Below are 27,225 nucleotides of genomic sequence, written 5' to 3'. Positions count from 1 at the left end.
TTGAAATATTTTTTCTTGAAAGGGTTAGGAAAGGGTGCTTCTCTAATGGTTTGCATGAGTTCTTGGAACAGCGCAGCTCTTATTTATTTATTCATTCATTCATTCATTCATTCATTTAGGGGACTTCTATGCCGCACCATTCGCCGAGGTCTCGGGGCGGCTCACAAACAATAAATAAATAGAATTCAATAAAACAACATAAATTAACAATATAAATTAAGTCACCCTGGCCAAAGAATAAAATGAATAAATAATATTAACAATTAAAATAACATTTGAATAAATTTGGACAGTAATTCTGGACAGTAATTTTTTTTTCATCCAGTTGTGTTGGGTGAATGGTCAAGAAGGCAAATGTTTTAGACAACAAAGACAAAAATAATTTCTATTAAAAATCTGTCAGATGCAGTATTCTCTATTGTTTCTATGTCTGACCACTCCCGTTCTTTCCTGTTTCAAGCTGATCTCTTGTGAAAGCAAGGAAGAATCACTACCTGGTTATGGCTTGGTTATAGCAGTTTGTGGCCTAGTGGCCTGACTGGGAGACCCTTCCCTGGAATCTGCAGAAGAATACTAAGAATGAGGCTGGGTCCTTCTCAGTTGGAATCCTTTTTTAACTTTTAAGGTGGTAAGAAGAAAAACCAGACACATGCGTGTTGTGAGCTTGTGTTTCCACAGCTTGCTTATCAAATAAATGAACAGTCAAATTATCTACTATTATGGTGAGTTGGAAAAGTATTTAGCAATCTGATGTTTGTTACGGTGGACAAGCCCATTATTCCCTTATTGTAGATGAGATGATACAGAGAGAGTACAAGTATCTTCCTGCTGAGATAAACTGCAACTACTTTCCACCACAAAGCATCCTGCCCATCTAGTTTGATAAGAAGCCTCAGGGAATGGGGGAATCAGTAAGTGTTGTCACCCATTTTGCAGATCTGGTATTGGGTTCCCATTGCCCCCTTTGGTTTCTTTTCAGCTTAAATCAAGCCTAATCACAAGATCCATGCTCTGTCACATGAGAGATGCATGGTCACTTAACACAAACACCCTGATTCCCTCAGCCGTAGCCATGTCCTTTACGGTTGGATTGGAATTTTCATGCTGCAGTTTGAGACTCAGCAGGTGGCATTAACTGGTAAGCTGATTATCTCAGAGCTTCTCATTTTGGGTGTCATCAGCAAAACCATACTCTTTGCTGAAGGTTAGGACCCTCATGGTCTTTGTTTTATGACTACTCTCATATGAACCAACTTTTTGTGTTGACTGCAGCATCAGAGCTTAATTTCTTCACTTGTGGGGCCATAATGAAAAGTGAAAAAAGAGTAGAAGAAAAAATAGAAACTTAAAGTAGTTCTTTTTTGTTTTGTTTTCTAAAAGGAGAAAGGAAAACCAAGAAAGTCTGGAAATTGCAAATATGATAAAAGACATTTTATAACCAGAAGAATGATAGTGATAACCTTTTAAAGAAGAGATATGAAATAGATATTTCCTGGATGAAAAGCAGGAACAAAGTGGCAAGAAGAAGCCTGAGACAACAAAGTACTTGACAATCTTGTCATGTGGCCCCTGCTTTTCCCCGGGTCAGTTAACCAATAGTGGGACGCCCTCCTCATACCAGCCCAAGCAAAGAACCTGGGACACAGGACCTTTAAGATCATGAATGGAGTGTGGGAGAATACCTGCAAAGCTGTGGGGCGGAACATAGACATACCCTAAATATCTTTATGAGTAACAAAGAAAATTGCCAAACAAAAAAGATTATTTCAAAGACAACATTAATATAAAATAAAATTCAAAAAATGATTTACAGAGTAATTAAAAATGCCCCGAATCCAGATCCAGTAATTAAAAATCCCCCGAATCCAGTAATTGAAAATCCCCCGAATCCAGTAATCGAAAATCCCCTGAATCCCCCGAATCCAGATCCAAATCCATGGGTTGCTACCCATGATGGATTGTCATGCTGCATGTAATCACTATGATTTCCCCAGGATGGCTTGTTTGCGGACAACAAGCAACTCCAACAATCCATGGGTAGGAATTGTTGTACCAATTGTAGGTTGCAATGCCACTCAAACCTGGATAAATGACCTGAATCATGGATACATGGAACGAGCTATGGAGCTGCCTCTGAGTGACCATCTGTGCCTGCCACCTCCAATCTGCCCAAGAAGCACTTGGTGGCAGCTGGAAGTGGCTTCTCCTCTCCCTGCCACAGTCAAGAATTGATTTAGCTTACTGTGGCTTCCCCCCACTTTATTTCCCTCCACTATGGGTTCATGGTCTCCATTTGGACAGCTATGGACAGCTCCTTCAAAGTGCCCCAGAGGCATCCTGGAGAGAGAGACGGTAGCTGACCAACATTTTAAAAACATTTCCTCCATGGAGGACTTGCAAATGTTATTCTATTGTTTTTGAAACTGCACTTGTATGAATGCAGGATTGGGAAAGTCTTGGATGGACAATGTGCAGGGGGGGCCTGTTGGCAACCTTCCCTGAATATCATTCTGAAGACCCTCAGGTAAGTTTATTTTCCTCTTTGGTTACACCTGACAGCTTGCAAAAGGTGAGAGGTCAAGTGTAAGCAAAGCCATAAATGATCTTAGTTCATGAAAAGAGTATGGCACATTATTCACCCTCTTTGTGGTAAGATACTTGGAGTTAAGACTGTGGGTTCCACCCATCCGACAAGCCCTAACTTCTCTTACAGCTTCTCTCTATGCTACATTCTTTCTGTTGCTGCAGTGCTCTTGTCAAACGCTGAAATAACACTGGTAGGTAGCCTGTGCTGGTAGAGGTTCCATTTTCCTCAAGAAAGTGGAGGATTTTTTAAATGGCAGAGGGAAAAACCCTATGGCCCTTGGACAGCTCAAAGGATTTTTGGATTCCCAGCACCAGCTCACTGATTTATAAGCTGAGAATTGGAGGTCAAAATCACCTTCCCCTACCTGGTTGCTCATTTCAAAAAGCAACTTTGGAGGGGGTAGAATGGGGTGCTTTGGACAGTGGAGACAGAAAGGTGCTGGAGAGTCCAGGATACTAGGCCCTCCAGCCTCTTCCCCTCCCCTCCAAGATGTTCTAGTGAGATGGGTGGAAAAGGTAATTTAGCATGAATGCCCTGCAGGATGATGCAGAGGTGAAGACCCAAACAGTGTCATTCAGGGGAAATAAGGAGAATATTCTCTATCAATGTCCAGCTTCCTTTGCTGCCTTTTAATGATTTCTGCCACTGAAGAAACATTTTAAGCATGTGCATCCATTGCAAATGTCTTGTATGCTCCCTAGCTGGCAATGGAAGATAAAACAAGGAGGTTTGGTTTTGATTTTATACTGTGGATTTAAAATTTTAAAAAATTTGTTGTTTTCTGCTTTAAATGTTGTGAGTTGCAGATAACTTCAGTTATTGGACAATATAAACAGTGATAAGGGAAGAAAGGAAGGAAGGAAGGAAGGGGGGAAGGGGGAGAGAGTGAGAAGAGAGTGTGCAAGTGAGCACATTGTGCTATTACACTTATTTTTTTTAAAAATATTTATTAATTGGATAAAGCTCATGGAGAATGGGTGATGTGGCAGGCAGACTGTCATTATCATCACTAACATCGGGCTTTTTCTACTAAACAAGTTTAGTAACCCAAGAAGTGTATTGCAGGGCAGTTGGCATAGTGTAGCAGTTAGAACGCTGGACTGGGAACTGGGAGACCTGGGTTCTAATTCCATTTTAGTCATGAAGTTAGTCACAGACTGACTTTGGCCAATCCCTGACTTTCAGCCTAACCAACCTCAAAGGATTACCATGAGGTTAATGTGGAGGAGGATACTGAACGTTGCCTTGGGTTCTTTGGTGGAAAGACAGAATATAAATATATAAAACAAACAAACAGTGGTTTGTGAAAGCACAATAAATCTGTTAGCCTTCAAGTTGCTACTGAACTCTTAGTGGCTTTTGCTTCAACAGGCTAACACAGCTGCCTCTCTAGAAATTGTTACATGCTCAAGAATCCACTCAGTAATGTGCTATTCCTTAAATCTGTTATGTACTTCAGTCTAAAGGTTAACTAGCGTTACAGACCCAGGAATTTAATTGTAATTAGTTATAAACATGTGTAACTGGATAAACATACATAGGAGTCAGCTTCCAATACAAAGCTCTCTTCTGCAGACCTACATTATAATTGCATACACAAATCCATGTTTCAAGGCCTTGTGTGCTAAGACATAGAGGTCTTCGGCAGTAATCATCAAAGGATCTTACAAGGTTGAAGAAATGTGTGTCATTATGGTAGAAATTTGACATACTGAAGTTGCTCACCATCAATATGAAAGGGTCATTCCATTAGCAATGGAATTTAGAGTGGTATTGGAGGATCTACCAGACCTATTTCACTGCACATGAAAATTCAATATCAGAATATTGTTAAATTGAGTTAGCATTATCAGTGGAAAAATATGCTCTATTTCCTATTATTTATGAAGCCCTATCCTTTTCTTTCTAACCAATTACACTCCCTATCATTTCCAAAATATACGAACTGTTTTCAATCAACAGATTTCTTTATTATAGTGTACAGCATACTTGTTACTGCCTCTTTTCTATATTGAATCCTTGATTGGACAAGCATTTTGAATATAACATGGACTGTGATTGCACATATAAAACAAATTAAAGCTGCCAATCTCTTTTTGGAGGATATTCTTTATATACACAAAATACCACTGTAGCGTATTCTGAGTGTATTTGCTTAGGAAAAATTAGGAAGGATGGGGAAAATGGTCATGGCAAAATCAGGAAGATGTTAACTTTCTTATAAGCATATCTGGCACTATTTCACACATCTCTTCAAAACAAAAAGTATCATTAAAAGAGGTCAACAGGAAGTTGTTAAATGTAGTCTTCAGACATAGAAAAACTGTTCCTTGTTTTGTCTTACCTGGTTTCTTTTTGGCACCAAGTTAAGATAGCCCTTTATGTCAAGGCCTTTTACATGCTCCACTGCCCATGGTCCTGAGAAGATTACTCATTCAAGGTGTTTTTACCAGGGTCACTTTTGATGTATGTTTTAACTGCTTCACATATGTTAATGTTTATTTGTTTTTATATTTTTATTGTATTTTATTGTCTTCTTTTTATGGATTGTTATAATCTGCCCAGAGAACTTCAGTTATGGGATGAACCACCACCTCCATCACCACATTATAGCAATATAAAAGAAGTTAATGCTTTCTTAAAATCCAACTGACCTTGGCAAATTTTGCTTAGGTGATCTCAAATGTTGGGGTGCTAGAGTATCCAAGTACTGTCTCCTGATTTACTGCCTAGCTCAAAACTGCTCATGCGGACAACTAATTTTTACAGACATTTTACTTAAGCACAAATGCTGAGAGCAAGTCAAAGTCCTTGCGACATTGATTAAATAATAATAAAAAAAGATTCAAAAGCAAGATGACTACCTGCAGTGAGCTAATGAACCAAGCAACTGTGTGCTTCTATGAAACTATAAAGTAGTTTAAAAGAGCTCCAGTAAGCCTAGTTGCTGTAATCAAGAGTCTGGCCAGGCTAGTCTTGGTTCTCATTTTTCAGATGCATGAGAAACTGCTCACATCAACAAGTTGATTACTACATGGAGACAACTGGGAAAGATGTATAAAATTTATGTAGCTAAGTACATAAATAAGCTCATGCCCCTTTATACTAATAACTGCAGTAGAGCAAAAACATTTTAAAAACTTTTCCTAACATTAGATCATACACTCTTCTATGGATTATAGTTCATAATGGGAGGATATATTTCATGATATTGTGCACACAGAAGCAAATTAAATTGCACAGTGTTTTTACAATTAGCTCGCTATATTATAGCAGTATTTATATACCCCAGGTTGTCTTAATAGTCTATAAACATACATTTAGTAAGGGCACTCAGACAAACATACCTTAGGTGAGCAACATAAAATCCTTAGTTGCTAGTTTCCTTTATTCATTTAATAACCCCATTAATCTTCACGGCAGGGTTGTATGATGAGGAATGCAAAGCAGAGGTAAGAGGATACAGGGGCACTGGCATTGCCCAACCTTGCAAGCCAGCCAGAATGTACTTACCAGTTTCCTTTCTCCTAAGAAAGGTTTTCCTGTCTCATCAACATAGTTTAGAAAGTGTCTGGTAAAGAGAAAGAAATGAAACTTGTCTATTTCTTTATTTATTAGGTTCTTTCTTCTCACAAGGAATAAAGTATATTCGTAAAATGTCAGGCCGCAGTTTCACTGGTGCTACAAATGTAAATACTGTTGAGATAAACACCATGAATTTTCAATCTGTAAGAAATTTTAGGGTGGCATCCTATAGAAAAGGATTGCACAATAAAAAAATCTCACAACCACAGAATTTCTCAGTCATATATGCTGGCCACAGAATGCTGTGGCATTTGTTATGCTTGTTTTTATCTTCTCAATGTTCAGCCGCAGTCCTGCTTTTGCATTTTCTTCTTTCACTTTCATAAGAAGGAATTTCACTTCATTGCTGCATTCTGCCAGTAATATGGTATCATCTGCATTATCTTAAATTACTCAAGTACCTTCCAAAAATGTTCACTCCTCTTTAATCTGCTTCTAATTCAGCTTTTCTTATACGTTCTGTGTACAGGGGGAACAGGAATAGGAAGTTAAAATACACCCTTGTCTTATGCCTTTATCTATGGAAAACTATTCTGTTTCTCTGCATTATGTCCTAATAGTCGCTCCTTGTCCATGATAAAAGTTATGCATCACAACGATTAGTCCTGAGGCATACCCATTTCTTTCAGTACCATCCACAGTTTCTTGTGATCCACATAGTCAAAGGCTTTGCTGTAGTCTATTGAGGATACCACGATCTTCTTCTGAAATTCTTTGATGCATTTCAATAGCCAACATATATTTGCAATATGATCTCAAGTACCTCTTCCTTTTGGGAAACCTGTTTGAACATGAGGGATTTCTGGTTCCTTAGAGGGTAAAATTCTTTGCTGCAACACCTTGAGCATTACTTTGCATGGAAAATTAATGCAATTATCCTACAGTTGCTGCACTCTTTATACCTCCTTTCTCGGTGTTTGGAATGTATAGTGAATGATTGCAATAAAATATTGCTTTGTTTTCAATAGATTTGGATTTAGGACTTGGACTGATTCAATCTCTGCAGCTTGGAACAGTTCTATTGATACCCTATCTTCTCTAGCTGCCTTGTTCCTTCCAAGTGCTATCAGAGTAGATTTCACTTCACTTTCTCATATTGTAGATCCATCCTCATAAGGGTCCTTTTCAAAGGAGCCTGTCACCCTTTTATATCCTTCGTACAGTTCTTTGGTATCTTGTTTTCATCTTCTTTTTATTTTCTCCTGTGTGATAGCATGTTACCTGTAGGTCTTTCAGCGTTCCTAATCCGAGTTTGATTTTCCCTTTGATTTCTTGGAACTTCTCTAAGAAATCTCTATTTTCCCCCTCTTTTGTTGTTCTCCTCTATTTCTTTGCACTGGTCACTGTAATAGTTCTTTTTGTCTCTACATGAGAATTGCTGAAATGTTGCATTCACGATTCTGTCACCTTTTGCTTTGCACCTCCTCTTAGCAACTGTGAATATTTCTTTTGCCACCTGGCTTTCTGCTACAGATATTGTCTTTTTTGCATTCTCTGTGGTTTCATCTCTCAGTTCTTCTGGTTCATAATCAATGGACTTGAGTAATGTAAATCTGTTCAAGGACTTTAAATTCCTCAGGAATGTTACTCAAGTTGTATTAAGGCATTTTGCTTTTGTGAGTGTTCTTTTCCAGCTTTAATCTGATTTTGTATACTAACAGTTCATGGTCAATACCACACAATTTGCTCCTTGTTCTGGCATCGGTTTCTGAATTGTAAACTTGAATGATGGTTATGCTGATAGAATTTTGCCTGATAATTTGATAATAATTTGATAATTTCAAAGAAATTTGGCTGATAATTTTGACTGAACTTTGCATTATAGCCCCCTACCACTTTTGCATTATAGTCCCCTATCCACTACTTCCTGCTTCAGTAATAGAGCCATTCAATTTTTTCTGAGTTTGACATTTCCAAAATAAAATACTTTGAATTTTTTTTACTGAGAATGTCCTATTCCAGTGTACTTTAACTCACACCAAGTACTGCACTGTTTAAACATTGTACTTCTTGATTTATGGTTTCTAGTTTGCCTTGATTCATACTTCATATGTTCCACGTTCTAACTGTATCTGTTGTGCAGTAACAGACTTTCCTTTCACCTCTGTACATTTTGGCCACTAGACTTCCTGTTGGCTTTGTTCTAGTTATTTAATTAGTGACACTGCTATTTGTACTTGTCCTTTGCTCTTCTTCAGCAGTTGGCTGAGGGCCTTCTGATATGATCTCCTGGCACTATCTCGTTTCATTTTGGATTGTTTCATCATAGGGTTTACAAGGTAAGAAATATTCAGACATGTCCTCCTAGATTAAAGCAGGACTGATTTAGTTCACGGAAAAAAATTGTGGAAATGGAAATGGGAACAAAGAATGAGACAAATGTTTGCATTTGTTTGAGAACTAGCAAGTATTTTAGGTGATAACATACTTGTACTAATGTTTAGGTATCTGAATAAGGTTTGCAAAAATGAAATTGTTGATCTTTCCTAATGGGCAGTGAAGCAAATTTACTTCTCTGACTCCACTGCATCCTTGAGCAGCTGACCAGCACAACCTTTTCAACTGGTTAAGAAGCATGGCTACAATTTTACTAGGCACTCTGAAGATAAAGTTATTTCTATTTGTTCTCACCTTAATGCCATTATTAATACTGTTCCTGCGAAACTGTCTAGTTTTATTGACTCAGCCTGAGGATGTGGCTAGGGTTACTGGAGAGTTTTATTCAACCACATATATTCACGACTCCTGCTTTTTCTTCACTAGTTACATTGAGCCAATGCAGATGGATAGGATAGGTTCAAGATGCTATTAACACCTTTTTGAGAGAAGGAATAATCCTGGACTCCCTTATGAGACCACTTATTTTTTGTATTCGTTTTTAATTGTGAATTTCAATAAATTAAAACAAAAATCAAAATAACTAAAATAATTATATTAAGTAAACTTAATTATCACAGCTTTCTAGCCTAAGATTTGAATATATCCATTACTATATATATTTGTGTGTTTGCATGAACATGCGTGTGCGTATTATACCCTCACCCTCAAAGGTACCCTAATATATTTTTATATGACAAAGCAGAACCTAGTATTCTTGAGCATAATTATGCATAGATGTCAATAAAGGCAGACTTTTAAATGTAAAGGCATACATTTGTCCATTTGTAAATTATACCTAAAAACCACCTATTCAAAAACTGAGAGCATTGTCAAGTCTCGGACTAATTGTATTATTGAAGGTGGCCATTTAGCCTTCCAATATTAGTCTTTTAGCTGTCAAAATGGCACAGAAAATCCATTTACATTGACCTTGTATTAAATTACAAGAAGTAAACACTAAAAAAGAGAGTATGCACACTGATGAATATTACAGAACTTTCCAACACAAGGTTTATCCATATTATTGCCTCTTCCCAAAACGAGGCAGATATTGGCACTGCTTAAACATATGAGTTGAAGCAATGATAAAGTTTAGCTGCATCACACTTCTTATAATTAGCTGTTGAGAGATTATTAGATAAAGCTTCCCTACAGCAAGTTATGGTACATAATATACCCAATATACCCTAATTTCACTGAATAAGATGTAACCTAAGATCCCTTAACCCTTCCAAAATAGATGATAATGCAAGAACCCACTAATTAGGCAAGGTAGAACAATCCAGCCCATTGCTTAAGACTCTGTATATCCTATTTATTTGTCAATAATAAATATTTATAAACCTGGATTTTGGAGCAATATAACTCACCCTTAATCAAACTTCCAATAATGGAGGGTCCTCTGAAGCTGTAAAAGCATCAGGACCAAAACTACATTCAAGCAAAGGCTCCAAACTGCATATATGGCCATTCAGCCATAAATGACACTTCATATTTAGCATGTAAAATAGAGAATGATAGAAAAAGGTCATTGAGACCCACTAGCTAGCTCATCGGGGACTGCAGGTGGTGCAGTGGTTTAAACTGCTGTGCTGCTGGGCTGGTTGACTGAAAGGTTGCTGATTCAAATATGCACAACGGGATGAGTTCCCAATGCTCTGTCCCAGCTCCTGCCAACCTTGCAGTTCAAAAGCATGCAAATGCAAGTAGATAAAAAGGTACCACTTCGGTGGGCAGTTACAGTGTTCTGTGCACTTTGGTGTTTAGTCATGCCGACCACATAACTGTCTGCGGACAAACTATGGCTCCCTCAGCTAGGAAATGGAGATGAGCACCGCCCCCTAGAGTCAGGCATGACTGGACTTAATGTCAAGGGGAAACCTTTACCTTTACCTTTTAGCTAGCTCATCTAGAGTGAAAATCTGTCCAAGTCTGAAATTGGTTGCCAATTCTTAAATCTGGGATGCTCCATAAAGTTGATTTTGCATGCAAAAATTAATTTGTAATTGATGTGATATGTGCCACAACTCTATTACTGCTATAAACTGTGAGTGGTATGCAATCCAGTTTGGTCTATCAAAACCCCATTTAGGGAAAGGGTCCAAATGTTAAAACTCCAAAACTGACCAAGAGGAAAAGTCTAATCTGAATGAAAAAGACCAAAATGTCACACAATAGAATAGGCCCAGTGATATAAGACAAAATCAATGCAGTAACATTCACTTTCTTTTGTCAGAAGGTGCATTCTTTCCAAAGATATTCATTCTGGGGAAGAGCCCATAAAATTTACAAAAAAATATTGCATTTTTGCCAGGTCTAAGTAAAGTAATACCACATAGAAACAAACAATCTGAGATATATTCATTTTAAGTATATTTACTCTGCTTTATAAACTCAGCTTTAAAGATTCCCATCTATCAATATCGCATAAGATATTATTTGTCATTTTATTCAAATTAAGCATAATCATTCAATCTCTCTCTCTCTTTAGGTAAGTATTCCCAGTAGGTAATAAAATCTGGGCATAGTACTGAATTACAGTTAGAATGACAGATTGTTTACCAGTAAATACAAATCTGAATGATAACCTGCACATTCACAAAGATGGGCTCTGCACATGCATAGAGCCTCGATCAGAGTAATTTTTGGCAGATCCTTCCATCACTGCTCCACTCTGCATATCCCAACTTGGTTCCTGCTTATTCTTGCAGCTTCTTAAGACTGTCAAAGCAGTACTGGAATCAAAAGAAGCCTCAGAATTGACATAAAAACCAAAATGGGACAGTGACTGAGTTGTGTATATGCACAGATGACCACTCAAAGAAGAACAGAGGAATGGCAGGGGATCTCACTATAAAGGTAGGATAAGGGAAAAATAAAAATAAGAGGGTTTTTTTTCCTCTTGGTAGGAAGGCAGAGAGAGAGAGAGAGAGAAACAACATGAGCTAGTGGAAGGTTCCAATGGCAATGTGACTGTGTGTGCGGTTGAAAGGAACCTTGGGAGTGGGGGGTGGCCCTATCCCTTTATCCGGACCTCTGGAAGGGGCAGGAGGGGCCCTCACCCACTCCGTGATGGTGCGCTCTGAAAGTTTCTTTCCAGCCTAGGCCTTGCACTCCACAGCAAAGCCCATATGTGTGATGCAGAGAGACTATGAAGAAGAACTACAATTACAGAAAAGCAACCTGCCTTTCTCCTTTGTACTCTGGGGATATTACACATATGGTTAAGTAAGAAACTGACTTGCCAGAGGTGGCATCAGGATGGCACCTGCAGGATGGCCAGCAAAACAGTAAGTCCAAAGGAATAGTCATTCCTAGTCCAAAGATACAGTAGATAACGCTCAGCCTCAACCTGGACCATGCAGCTGACTGGCACAGGTGCAGAAGAACAGCTCCTTTAGTAAATGCCACCCATGTAGCCACTGCTTGAGTGGAATGAGGCTGAACAGAGTTCTAAAACAGAAGTCCTGACACCTTCACAGTCCATCTTGGTGGCTGTATCATCCAGGAGCAGAATCCCTGACACACAGCAACCCATCTTTGTTGCCTGTTCCCACAGCATAAGAATATCTGCAGTTACTTGAGAAAATCATACCTCTGCATGTCAGTTAATGGACTATGAAAGACAGAAGGAAGCCACCACCTTCCCCTACTGCAGACCAGTCTTGGAAACAATAGGAAGTGTGATTTGACTCAGCAAAAGTGTCTTGTCTCTTTTTTTGCCATGATCCAGGAATAACTGGTTTCATATACAATGAGTTTTAAATGTACAGTTTTTAAGGAACTCCAGCTAGGAGTCTGCAGTTCAAAGGAAAAGGCTTTTAAAAATTGTACTGACATTCTTTGAACATTTGAAAGGAATATTTTAGATCTCAGCTACTGCTAGATCCACATTTTAGATATTAACTAACTTTTGATATTAACAAATGAAAGTGTTAATATCACACTTAAAACTTGAAAGCCACATATTTTAATTTGCAACAATGTTGAATTAGACATGTAATGTATGAAATTATTCATTCTTCTTTATTCAGCCTCCAACATGTATTGCTAAAACTAGGAAAGTGTTGTTTAGTCTTTATGGATTTATGCATATAAACAGCTGCATACAATATCTGGAGAAAAAAACGGAACCCATAGCAGCTGATTATAATCCATATTTTCTATAGAGTGAGACTTGTTATGACACCAGAAGAATATTTCCAGAATGTTGGACTATATAAAATGTTTCTTCATGGTTAGAAGCAAATATTTATTGGGATACATAGTTAAAGGCAGCAATCCAAGGTAATCAGGCACAAGTAAATTGTCAGTCCGCACAGCTGGAACCTGCTCTTTACGTTTATCTCTGTAGTAGCCTCCACTGCTGAAAAGGCAAGCCACTTTTTAGAGATAATACTGACCTTCGTGAAAAGAAGATGTTACAGAGAAAATTTCAAGAAGTAACTATGGCTGGAATATAATTTGCGCATATATATGTGTGGGTATGACACCTTTGATGCATTGTAGTGGCATACCTGAACTATTTAGAACTTTACTTTTAGGTTCAGTATGAAAATAATTTAGTACTGATACATTTTCTGTTGAAGTATTGCAATTCTGTTATCTCCCTGATGCGTTCCTTGACCAAATTCAATACCAATAAGAAGCATTTGTGCAAGATATGCACAGCTTACCATTCATTCTAGTGAGATTGGCAGAGAAAAAATTCTCAGTAAACTGTGGCTCAAGCTTTATATTATGATCAGTTGACCAACAGGCTCTCACTGAACAATGTATTTCTACATTTTTGGGACTTCATAAAATATACAAACTAACACTTTAAATGCTATAGGTAGTAGATAGCTATGGAACAGTCTCTGTTAATTAGGTATCCAATAGTAACAAATTATGCACTATTACAGATGACCTTTGAAGTCACTCAAGGTACAGTCACAATCATGCATTAAAATCTGCTTTTCACTGTAATGTGTGAATGTATGAAATTAAATGAGGCTTGCAATGTAATCAGTGTGGTTGGATGCCTTAATATATTCCATTTCAATATGAAATAACTACAAGCCAAGAGTGATGAATCTAATTTGATCTGTTGCTCACAAAACCAGAGAAAGGAGATATAGGCAGGCTTATTGACAACAGGCAACATCATCATATTTCAAAGTACTTAATACATTCTTAAAATATTAAAATCCATGAAAAATTCCATAATATTAGAAAGGCACTCCATCGTAATACAGTCAAATGCCATTGAAAACTGGATGCTTTGATTATACGCCACAGAATCCAGTAACTTCAGAATAAAAGTAATTGTTAAATTGTTCTAAGAATATCAACACATTGTGATTAAACTTTTGGATCCTTAGTACATGCAAAATATATTAATTAGTAATATCACATTTTCTTTTTATATATTTATTATGGCTTGACAACCTATAAGATATAGCATTAGAGTAGAGTCACTGATTTCCTGTGATCAAAATCCAACCAAATCATTTTTCTTTAAGAATCTGTTAGTTAAATCATATGCATTACGAAGATTGCAATATGATGAAATGTTAATCACAACTTAAGTTTTAGTCAACTCTTTGAATCCTCTGTCAACTAAATTTGTATAGGGTTAAAAAATATCTGAGGAAATATTCAGAATTAATGAAGAAATGTTGAAGAAATTACCAGATGCATTGGTGTGACATTATCTTAGAAGGGGCATCCCGCTTGCATATGGTAAAAGGGAGAATATCTCTTAAGGAAGTGCTTACCTTTTGCACTTGCATAAGCATTTGCATCCCATATATTTAAATCTGCTGCTGAATTAATCAGTCAGTTTCAGTCAATTATAGTTTTTAATCAACGCATCAGACCAACCAATGGAAGAAATGGTTGAAATCAATCAAACTATTACAAGGAAGCCTTTGATCTTGGAGGCTTCTGCATTTCCTATGACCTATAATGGGATGAGTAATGGATGTCATTTTCAACTTTCCAGAATGCCTTTTTAATGTTTTTCCAGGAAAAATTTTTCCTCAAAACAGGCCTTGAAGAGTTATGCTGCTGTTGCTGGAGAAGCCAAGTGATCCTGCTGATCATGACTACTTTGTTCCCAGAATGTTCTCCTTTTCTTTTCCCAGAAGTTGCACTGGGGACATCAAGAACCTGTTATGGATTCTACAAGAGTAGAATTCCTCACTCAAGATCATAGCAGTATATACAAACTCAGGAGAGGCACTCTGAAAAATACTATGGTCACTGGGACACTCTCCAGAGACCATAGGATTACTTTGTCAATGTTGTAGCCCTATCCATTCAAGATGGTGCTGATATCAATGCTTTTCAATTCTGTATTTTTTTTAAAGTCACCTATGTGCAATTATAATCCAGCATCCTGAATAAAGTAATGCATTTCTCTATTTGATGCAAATATATAAAAACTGAAATAATAAAATCCAGTGACGTATTCTATACAGTGCTGTGCAATTAAGTTATACAATGGAAGGAATACTGTTATTCCAAAGGAGGAAAGATTAGCAACAGCCTGCCTAGTCTATGATATTTAAAGAAGCCACTTATCCCTGAGCCCAAAGTAGTTTGTTCCTCATTTTTACACACACACACACATTTAAAGTGGCTTTTGAAACAAAGGGCGAAATGCATCCTCTATTAAAAAGAAAAAAGTAATTATCAACTTACTCATTAGCCTATTACTAGGAATAATAACGCCTATATGTTTTTCAAAGGGGATGAATGCAAAATTAAATTACTTTCTTCACCCATAGCTACACTCATAATATTTTTCCTGAATTGTTGCAACTAATACAAAGAAGAAACAGTTCTACAGGCATTGAAATTAAAGATTTCAAATACCTACTGAACTTGTCACTATTTTTGTTACTAATCTCTTCGTTATAGCCCACTCACAGTCATAAAACATACAACAGTCAGATAAATAGCTCAGTATTTTAATTCCAAGTTCATAATATTTGACATTAATAGGATTATTTGTTTTATGTAGTAAATAAAATAATCTGTCACTCACTTATTTTTTTTTGTCTTGTTGCATACATCTGTAAAATGAAAATGTCTGTTTCAAGTGGAAATATCATATGTAACATTTTCATGTCAAAATAATTGCATTATTGGATTTGGAATTTAATAATTTAAGATAGAAAAATATTTCAATATGCATTTGACAGATGTAATATTGGAAAAATCAAGTACAGGTCAAAAACAAAGGGAAAAATGGTGAGAAATAAAATGTTCAAGATGACTAGACAAGAGTTAGTCACACTAGATATTTATTCTGCAAACTTGGGTACCAACTGAACACAGTTGCCAATAAGAAGCATCAAGATATATCCTTCTTAGGCTATATTTGCTTCACTGGGTCAAGCGACCAGCATTCAGACTTTTAGTAAAGGTGCTCATATAAAAAGAGGTTAAAGTATTTATTCTAGCTCATTTGCCCATATTATGGAAAGCTCATATAAACTGATTAGCAAACATTTCCAAAGAATGCTTGAGAATTAAAGTAGCAAGTTCACTTTAATTTCTATGTTAAATGATTTACATAGATACTCAACAGTAAAATGGACTAAATTAGCATACAATTCTGGACTTTCACTTCAAAAACTAACAATATACAGAGAGCCATGGTGGATCATACCACTGGCCTATGTAATCCAGCATTCTCTTGCTCACTGACTGAATGCCTATGGGAAGCCTGAAGTTGTACAAGAGCTCAGTGCCCTCTTCCTGCTACGGTTCCCTAAAAGGTGATATCCAGAGCTATCATGCCTCTGGTACTGCAGGTAGCATACAGCCATCATGATTAATAGCCATTGATAGCCCAGTATTATCCATTGCAAACTTACGTTACAGTTTTAAAAATAAGGCAAGAAATTGACAGAAAATGCCAAACAGATTTTCTGTTTGAACATGCCTCTTTATTTCTCCACAATGATACACATTTCTTCACACATTATTCATCATATACTCTAGACATTTAGTGCAAGGTGGAACATTTTTCCTTTTTTACTGCAGGATGTTAAATTATAAAAGAAGTTGCATCTTTCTGTGTCATCACTAGCAGGTTGTTGTACTTTCTCAAAAGCAGATTTGGGAGGAAAATGGGGACATGAAGCAGCCTTCTTCAAAGATCCAGTTATGAATATTGTCTACTGTTCCTATTCCAATAGGAACTCTCCAGTGAAGATAGACAGCTACGACCTGGTTCTCATGTAGCAGTGGCAAATTATAAGTCAATTACTTAATTAATCCATGATTTGCCAGATTAAAGATTGCATGCCATTCCACTTTGAATGAACAATCAGCCTGGTTCATAGGTTGTTGCATGACATACAAACCCACTATTTCATTGGTCTGAGGGTTAAAGCCCCCCCAAAGTTAATTTACAGTTAGGTCAAGACTAGGCTGTTTAAACCATGAACCATTGAGTGTAACCAGGTTTGCAAGCTACAACTGAGCTAGTCCTGGTGTAAATTGGATAGAGAACATCTCCCTGCTAGTGTGTATTCATATCTAAGTGAACATAGTGTATTTTTCTTCATTAAACAAATGCCAGGTGAGAGCTGGGTACTTGTACAAAAAAGTGAGCTCTACTTCCTGAGATGGCACAAACACTTCTTCAGTTGCTAAAACCACTGGAATTGCTGTTGGTTACCACAGTGACCAGGTTGTGAATACTAAAGATGATTAAGGGTTGCTAACATAGACAAAATGGCTGTTTGAATCAGCTTCAACAAATAATAGACTGAATTAAAAAAAAAAACCTACACAGTTCTATGCAATGAAGGGACATCCAGAATATCTTTCCTTGATCAGAAGCCGTCATGCAGCATGGCAAAGCTCTTCTGAAAGTGAGAGTTATTTCTATGATTGGCATTATCACCTGGCATTCTTGGGCAGCTGCTAAGATTCATATGACCTGGCAGGAACTATCAGGGCTGACATCAGATTATCTGGGCCCCAGTTTCACAAGGGCTCCTGGTGACAATGGTACTAATCTTGTCTACTTGGATGGACCCAGCAGCAAGCAAAGCCAAACAGTCATTTAACATCCAAGAGAACAGTGCCAGTCCTGGAGGAGGGGATGAAATGCCACTGGGGTCATTACCCGTGTCACTGGGTAGGGGACACTAAGAAACTAGCAGTTATGGAGGGGTTTTTTATAGGTTAGGGTTTTATATGGGGTTATGCTCTTTAGTGGGCTGATTATTAGCATAACATTGGGCTTCTCCATATGAAATATTCTACGTAAGAGAGTCCCAGGATATCAGGGGTGCCTCGGGAGTGTATGTCACAATACCAAAGAGACTTCAGTACAATACTTAAAAGACTTTACATTTTACATTCTAGCTTCAATTTACAAACTTCTTCTTGTTTATTTGGTCTGGGGAAATGAGGCCAATCCAGATGATCCATTACTAAACTGGGATTTTGATATAGAAGGATCTGATACCCTCTATATCAAAATCTAATTACTACTTAATTCCACCTTTCAGTGATTTAACTCTGAATTGTTTATACTATAAACATGTTGCCAATTAATAAAAATCAAATGAACAGTTTGATTTTCTGATAAACAGTAACAGCAGCAAAAACATTCTCTAAAATTCAAAGAGAAAAAAAAAACAAAGCAAAGTAAGTTCATTATACTTTGAATTCATTTAAGGTAGATATTCATTTAAGGTAGCAAAATTCTTAGCTATTTATTGTTTCCAAAAGAATGGGGCCAGAAACTATATCAGGATGTCAGTTGCAAGACAAGAAGCTATGTTAGTAGTTCACCAATTGGTCTTTTAAATGATCTCCAGTTCATAAAATAAGATTTTAGAAATTTTTAGTAGATAATTATACTTCCTGATTTTGTAATTAGTGGAACTACATGTAATTACATAATAATTATGATGGTAATTACGTAATTAAGATGTATAATTATGTAGTAAAAAACATTATGGAAATAAAAACTATCAACTGTATAACCACAATACATCTACAAAAAAATTCTCTGCCATTGCTCTAAAACTATATCCCCCCCCCGCCCCAAATCAGTGATTAGTCTACTGTATCAACTACCTGATGGCAAAATAAAAAGTGTACAGATATTAAGGAACTAAATTATCCTCTTAAGGAATAATTGAGGCAATTTAGTAGCAAATGCATATATTTTACCCCAAATCTGAGTAAATTCACTTAAATCATATTGAAGCATATGAAACAAAGCCAGAAAAAAACCCCAAACTTTAGATTCCAGTTGAAATTCTATGGTTACCTATTGAATTCAGGGAGTTTACTTGCAAGTAGACATGTACAGTATTATACTGTAAATGGATTTAACACTATGGATTTTAATATGTCTTAGTGTTGCTAAAAATATATCCAAAACCGCAAGCTATGTCTGAAAAACAGTGTTCTCTCTAATGAACATTTTTCTATAGTTTAATTTTTATTAAGTCTTCTTGCATTACTAAAGTATTTTCAATTATGTAATTTACTGTCTAGCCAATTTATCTAATTATTTAGTCTCAGCTTCTGGCTGCCTGTTTTTCCAAAAAAGTGATTCAAGAGTTTATAGCACATACTGAGTTACCAGGCAAGGCAATGAACCAGGTGAAGAAATTATCTCTAGACTGACTTATTGTAAATAAATAAATGACAAGTTGTTTTCCTAGTTAATGTTTAAGAGGTTATTTTTAAATTAACTTCAATTATCAATTTGATGATATGAATACCTTCCTAACCAAATGCCAATTCAATATATTCTCCATATATATATATATATTCTGCACCTTACATCCACTGTTTCTGAATACTTTGCGTGGTCACTCCAACCATATTTGTTGAAACAGCCTGTTTTTAATGTTACATTTCACTGTTGGATTTCTTCCGAGACACATTTTTTAAAAATAATCGTAACCTTACATTGAGACATTGAAGAGACATTGACGATCCATCCATTAGCAACTCTGAGAAATATTGCCACTATGAATAGTCTCCTTGTAAAGCTTTCTAACAACTCATCCATAAAAAAAATCATTTTTACTGATATTTGGCACAACCAGTTATGAACACAGAGAAAAAAACAATGTTTAAATTACAGGATACAAACAAATATTCAAAGTTAGATTTTCTATTTTGCATGTAGGTCATATAGTTTAACTGTTTCATTTTTTAAATGCAATTTTATAGTTTATTCATCCAGAAAGCAAAGTGAGCATGTTTAGTATTTTTATGAAGGTGGGTGTGTAAAATGCTGCTAAGAACACATAAAAGTATTTACTGAGCATGCATTTAGTTTGTTTTATAAATTCATAGTATAAAATGAACAGTATAAAGATCTATGTAAGTTCTGAAATATGTTCTGAAGGTGCAGGCAATGCTTTTAGTATCTGACCTAGTTTCAATCAATATAAGTTTCAATATAACGTAACCTCCCATTTTTACTTCAGGAGCTATTCTGATACCTACAGGTTCTTCAGATAATAGCATCCAAAAGCTCTACAGTTAAGGTGTTCTATACTTGCTACTACTACATTAGCTGACTTTATATGTAGAAAATGAGAGATTGAACAGTAAGTATACCAGATACAAAAATATTATTTCTGATCTGTCCTTTAGGATATAATTTGCGATGTTAAGTTGCTGATGGTTCAGCTCTACTAGAACATGGTTCTCTCAGCCAGTAGACTGGAAGCAGATCTGATGTTCACCGAGATATCTTTTCAGAAATTTCATGGAAACAAATTCCTCTTTAATTAACTTTAAATAAGTTTCTAAATATTTGACAAAACAGATGGAAAGAACCACTAAAAATGGATACTAAAAAGCAGTAAGATTTTGGATAATTATTGAAAATCTACACACAAAATGTGATTTGTTTCCACCTTGGTTAGTCACACTGGGTCAAAGGCCTCTCCAGATATCTTACTATCTGAAAGTTCAGTTGTTCTTAGGTCATATCTCAGATCCTATTAGTTCCTCCTGCCACACAGTTAGATAGACCTTGTATGGTGTACACAGTAGCTGCATTAAAGCTCACAGTCTGTAACGAAATGTTTTTCCTGAGGAATTATCATGGCATTGTCATATCACAGCAAGTCATAGAAGGGGTATTTACTGGAAAGGTGTCCTAGAATTTCAACTGTTCTGATAACTTGGGTGGAAAATATACTTCTGAAAAAGCTAAATGTCTCTCAGTTTAGTGATTTATGGAACTAGGCACTCACAAAATCTATTCGTAACTTGACCAGAGAAACTGGAATAAAGAACAAATAAAAAATGTGTGGTGAGGCATAGGAAGAAATATCAACCTGCATGTGTCCCTTTCATTGCCGTGAAAAAACATGCATGTGTGTACATGTATAAACACAAGTACACATGCACATTATGTTCTTAGATGCCATTCCTCATACACACATGTGATGAAGGTACCCACCCTATTGACATATATGAGTGTGCAAGCCACAAAGAAATACACTCAATTCCTCTTTGCTCAGTTTTCCAGAAGTTGAAGGAGTGGTAAGAAAGGAGGGACAAGCTGTTAGATACCACTAGCCAAACAGAATTGCTTTACGTAAAGAGAATAAACTAAATGTGTAGTCCAAACTTCCCATGTATCACTGGTGAGGAAATGATACTAAATATCAATGGCAGTTGGGTCAGTATGACTTCTCTGCTATTTTTTTCTGCATGCAAAGAAACCCATTCTTGTCTAAACTTCAATTTCTGTCATCTGATGAACAGATAGTAAGTTCAGAAACAGGATATGAATTCAGATTAATACATTTACAATTATCTCCCATGCAATTAAATCTTCTATATCCATAAATCACTCATTTTCTAGAGATTTTCAGTGATATAGAATCCCTGTAACCCTCAGTGACTGCAGGTATGGAAAAAAATAGTGCTTTTCTCCCAAAAGGCCATAAAAACATTTGGGAACCATTCTCCTGCTGGTGTAACCAGGAGTGTATAAGACAATATTGTTGCATTTCTTCCAAACCATGGAATTTCAAAAGGCAATGTTGAAGAAATGGCAAACTACATACATACCCAGGGACTCATTACTACGCCTGTCTAGGAAATGCTGGGACTTGTAAGACTTTTTTCTATGTAAGGATGCACAGAATTGAGCCCTAAATGATTACTTTCAAGGATACTGAAGATAGATTTAATTTAGCTTCCAGAATGCTATGATAGGTGACTCATGCCATATGCATTAATAGAATATAAATTATCTAAGAAAAAGTATATGAAAACTTGTTAGATATAAATAAAATTAGCATATTGATACTTTCAATCCAATGCATATATATTACAAAGTTCATTATTTTATTATTCTTGCTCAGTTAATCAAAAACAACCAGCAAATGAAAGGATAAAGGAAGTTTACCACCAGCACCCCCAAACTCTTAAATGAACTTAAAGTTTAACTCTAACACCATTAGTTAGTTTTCAATAGACTGACGGGTAAACAGTAGAGAACATGCAGCTTACTTGTTAGATATGGTATTTCTTAATTCATGTAGTCAACTAACTTTGTTTAAATGATGCTAGCAAAATGATGCAGATTGGACTGGCTCAACAGCATAGGACTGCTTTTTATGATGCAAATTTCCACTTTAAACTCACAGGGTAATTACAGTGTTTTAACATACCTTTCTCCTGAATGGGAAGTTTTTCCTTTGCACAGTCCAAATCAAAAATGTACCGGTAAAAGCACAGCTGGGTGAATAGGGCCTTGTCAGAGCACTGTAATATAAAAAGAAAATAAATGTAGCACAGTATAAAAAAACAGCTTAGAAAAACAATGCTCGGTTACAATGTTTATACACAACTATGATGTTCTACTGTTATTTATTAGATTTAAAGTTTTTAATGTTATGTTTAAACTTTTGTAAGTTGCCCTGGGAAGCAATGTAGTTGAATATTGTGATACAATACTATTTTAAAACATTCCTCAATACCCTTAAATAAGCAATACCAATAGCTCTGGTACCGTAAATATGGATAAATCATCTGATTTAATTAGCGCAAGATATATGAATATGCAAATCCTATTTCTATCAGCAGTTTAATTTAAGCATTTTATCTCATAAGAATTTCCTATTTAGTTTTCCTATTTAGTTTTGTTCATAAATCCAAATACAGTTCATAATGTTTCTAATGGTAAATATTTGTGCATAATCTAATACCATATCATGTCTTCATTGCTAGCCAGTGTCAGGTACTTCATAACAAGCTTTCAAGAGACTTGGTAATTACAGTCGTTCATTCAAAATTGTACAGAAACAGAGATACTGTACAGATATGACTGAAGTAACTGACTGCATTTAAGCTACAATGCATCTAGCACTATTTTGGATCTTTCCAAGTGACACATAGCATTATATATGGGTTGTGGCATATTCTTAAAAAGGATTAAGCAAGCTTAAAGGAAATCTACTAATATCTTGAAGGTATTATTCTCAGTGTAATTCTATGCATGCCTAGAAATAAAGGCATGCATAGAAAGAAATAAAGAATGCATGCACAGAAAAAAATAAAGAAATATCCTTCAATTGTAGGTCCTACTAGTTGTAGGACATTTTCCTGTCTAAACATACACAGGATTCCACCTTAGTCCCTCATATAATTACCTCAGAAGAATTACAGAGTCTGTTCACTCTGAATGTAGTATGGTGCATGGAACTACCTACCTACCTACCTGCCACTACACTATTCTGTAACTAAAACAGGAGAACATCAAAAGTTTTCAGGCTAAATATACCAGAGAACTATAGGCACATGTGTTTCTAGAATTGATTGAAGAGTCTTACTGTCTATCCACCAAGGAGCATGGTGATTTAAATTAGAATGGACAATTAAATTAGGTCAAAGACTAAACCTACTGACAGAAGAATAGGCCTTTGTAATAACTAAGTAATGATACTTCATATGGGCTGTAAGTCTGAAGGCAAAAACTGTCCTGTTCTTTTTTGGGGGGGTGGGGGAGGTTGCAGGGGGGTACTGATGTCCAAACTGTTCTGAGAGATTTTTTGTCCGAATAGTTACAGAGTTACAAAAGCTCCACCCCATTATTTTTGACTTTGAAATATCTGTCTTGAAAACAGTGCAGTGTGCAATTCGGTAAGGATAATTTTTGCCCCATAAGACTGAAGGCACTTTGCAATACACTTTTGCTTGACTAACTGCCTAAACAAAAGTTTATCCAGGAAGTGATGCAGGAAGGTACACAGCAAAGGAAAACTATATGACAAAAGAAACAGCTGCAATTAAAGATTAGCACACTTCTTTCCCCAGTTGAGCATTAAGTAAACTATAAAGAAGCTTTTTCTAACAGGAAACAACCTATTTAGGATGTGTGGTGAGTGTCTTGAGCAACAGAAAATAAGAGTTAGGAGTAGAAAATAGATATATACTACCTCATTCAACTGTATCATGCAATATTATGTGGGCACAAACTTTATGGTAGATTACAATTAAATCCTAAATATGAATTAACTCTATGTTATAGAACCTTATTTAACATATTTAACATGCTTCCTAAAATCATAATTTACTTTTTCAGATGACCCACTACTGTCATGTGATAAAAGGACAGGTTCTCTTATGACTCAGTAACTGGTTAAAGGAATTTGAAAGAGAGAAGGAATAAGCAGTCAGTTCTCAAAGTGGAGAGAAGACGTGTAGTCACACCAGAATTTGTCTTGGACCAGCACATTATAACTTAGCCACTACTTATCTGCAGACAGAGATGAGCAGCCAATTAGCTGTATTTGCTGATGACAACAAATTATTCAGGGTAGCAAAAAAGTGGGATTGCAGAGTTTCAAAAGGATTTCCATTAACTAGGTGAAAGGGCACTAAAATAGTAAATGCAGTTCACTGTAAGGGTAAATTGATATACACAGGAACAAAAAATAATAACAATTTCTTCATACACTTATGTACCACCAGCACCAATTATTCTCAAATACCCCTGACTCTGCCAGCAATCAGGAGAAAACTGGGGAAGCTCATGGTTTAGAAAAAAACTGGAAGCAGTACGTCTAAGCCAGCTGCATCTGGTACAGAGTCAGGTCATAATGGTGATATGAAACTGACTTCCAAATTAATCAAGAATAGTCCAAAAGACAACTCTGTTCATTTCCTCAAGAATGGTTGACACTTAGAGGTAGAGCATGTTTTAGATTTCCAGACACAATTAAATAGTTTTCAAGGAATAGGTGAATCCCTGCCCCTGCAAAAGAATGTTTACAGGAATGAAAAAATTCAAAAGATTCTGGAACGATCCTATCACAGATAAACCATTAAAGTGTTCCAACATTTCCCTCTATGAGGTAAACAATAGCTAAGGCCAATGAAAAACTAATAGACAAGGTTGGCACCCTCCTTTTACATACTACAGAGCAACTGACTTTGAGTGTATACTCATTTCTTGCAAAATCAATTGTAAATTAGCGCCTGTGTTTCCTAAAGTAGTGCAGAACTGGTTCATAGGACTGAGATGGGCTTTCAGTACGTGACTTCAAATAACTACAAAGGATTCATGAAGTGTACCATAGAAAATAAAAAGGACCAGTGCTTTTTTTGTCATAGAACATACCGGAACAGAGTTCCGGCACCTTTTTTTGACAGATTATCCAAGTTTTAAAAGTAACTTTTGAAAAATTGATGTTTGGTCCACGTGGATTTGAATCGCCCTGTCAAGCGTAGCAGGTTGGCGGCAAAATCATTAAAGGTGCATGTGGGCTGCTTGTGTGTCAAATCCGATGCATATGTACTTCGTCCGTGCTGGTTGTGATGGTGCTTGTGGTGCTGAGTGGTGCTGCTCGGCTTGTGAATGGTCATGTGGTCGTGCGCTGAGTGCTTACTGCGGGCGGCAACCATTATGATTGACTACATGTGAAAGATAAATAATTTCATGAGTTCCGGCTCCCTTTTTCTTACAAACAAAGCACTGAAAAGGACAATCTCACCACGAAAATGACTGAATGTACAGTGGTGCTGTCCTTGAGGACATCACTGCAAAATTTATACAATGATGGAAATTATACAATCTGGAAATAAAAAGCATTGCTTTCTAGTGAACCCGAATGGCATGGTGCAAAAGGAGTGCTTCTCTGGAGCGCTTGCCAGGAATTTAGTCCCAGACCCTGCATAAGCAGGGCCCTCTTTCACACCTGCCACTGTCACCAGCAGCACAGGCAGGGAAGGTTGGTCACAGAGAATGGGTCTGGTACACCTGCTCATAATGTCCCTCATCTGTGTTGTACAGCCACTGGAAAGGCTGCTAGCTTCACAAGCTGGGGTCTGCAAGCATTTGTGGATTTCCTTTTGGGTTAGTTGGCTTTGCAGGATTCAGCCAACACTAGAGGAAGTTCATGGATGTTAGACAGATTCTGAAAGTGTTTGTCCCAGTCCTAGTGCTGGATACCTGCAGCAAGACAGTTGGACCTAAAGTAGCCAGACAGATATTCATACATATATCCTCCTTTTCAAAAATGTAGTCTCTGTAAGCAAAGGCAAGAAATTTGGTTTGTGAACTAGAATCTTTTCCAATCCAAAATGAGGGATAATGATCAGGAATCTTCTGTCTCTTTTCTGAAGTACTGATGTGGAATCAGCCAGTCAGATCCGGCATGGAGGTCTACAAATTATTTAATGTGTGAAGCTGTGTACATGTTCCAGCAGTTTGTAAGGCTGAGCACCTCAAGGCTTAGATCCTCAGAACTTTGCAGCACTGCATAAAACCGCAACTACTTTTTAAGGTCAGGTGAAATGAGTTTTTATTCTCACTACTATATTGAGTCCTAGTGTCTTGGCGTTTCTTACTCCTCTTCATGAAGAATTCTGAGAAGGTGGCTACACAAGGCTTTCTGCAGTCCTCCTCAAGGAAGAAAAGCACTTACTTGTACCCTTTCTGACTAGTGTACTTACAATCTGTAATAGGTGCCAGAATCAACTGCAAGAAGGGGTCACCATCTTTGATATATAGAGAAGGCGACAAGAAAGGTAAAATCGAAGTTATTGGCACTGAAGGAACTATTTTTACTTGGTGAGTGGATCAAGGCTTTCAAGGATGAAGCTGTTTCTTAGCCAAATGGAACAATGTCACTGAAAGGAATTTAGGTGTTAACTAAACAAAAACAGAGACTGAAGAAACACCATCAGTATGCATTTGACAAGAGAGAGGTTGACACTGCCTATAATGAAGTAGTTGACTCTCTTGCTGAATTCCTGAATCAATGGCTTGAAGCTGATGATTATCTGTTGCTTATTAAGTCCTTTGTCACCTCACAGTCTTCAGTAAACCTGGAAGTAGTTCACAAGCTACAGACCTTAATTTGGCAGAACTCTTGCTAGAATATGAGATCTGTTTTGTGATATACATTCACAAGATGACACTGTTCCATGTGACCATAAGGCAATTACTATCTCTCAATCTAACCTAAAACTCACAGGGTATTGTGAAGATAAAATAGAAGTAAAATAAGCATATGTTTGCCTTGACATTCTTGGAGGAAAGGCAAGATATAAACTTATATAAGTTGACACTACTGGAACTACACAGAAGAGAAGATTCATGTCGAACAGCAACAAACAAACACCTCCCCCCACCCTTTAAAAAACAGCTTGACAACGGAATAAAAAGC

At 36.7% G+C, this 27,225-nt stretch overlaps 1 protein-coding gene across 2 annotated transcripts in view; it reads right to left on the bottom strand.

The window, feature by feature from the left end:
- The window catches only part of POLA1 (DNA polymerase alpha 1, catalytic subunit), a 217,588-nt gene that overhangs the window by 35,433 nt on the left and 154,930 nt on the right, over nucleotides 1-27,225 (bottom strand). Inside the window, exons 36-37 of one of the 2 annotated variants that reach the window (XM_044441805.1) lie at nucleotides 22,225-22,318; nucleotides 6,136-6,158 (exon numbers count right to left, since the gene is read on the bottom strand). In XM_044441805.1, coding sequence (XP_044297740.1) covers nucleotides 6,148-6,158; nucleotides 22,225-22,318 — 105 coding nt within the window. In that variant the 3' untranslated portion in view covers nucleotides 6,136-6,147. Of the gene's footprint in view, nucleotides 1-6,135; nucleotides 6,159-22,224; nucleotides 22,319-27,225 lie in introns of those variants that run through there. The other variant, XM_044441804.1, reaches the window with a different exon arrangement.

The sequence above is a fragment of the Varanus komodoensis genome, unplaced genomic scaffold, assembly GCF_004798865.1.
Source record: "Varanus komodoensis strain SLA01 unplaced genomic scaffold, ASM479886v1 scaffold4, whole genome shotgun sequence".
NCBI lineage: Eukaryota > Metazoa > Chordata > Lepidosauria > Squamata > Varanidae > Varanus > Varanus komodoensis.
The sequence above is the reverse complement of the archived record's forward strand: the minus strand, read 5'-3'. Positions and strand labels throughout refer to the sequence as shown.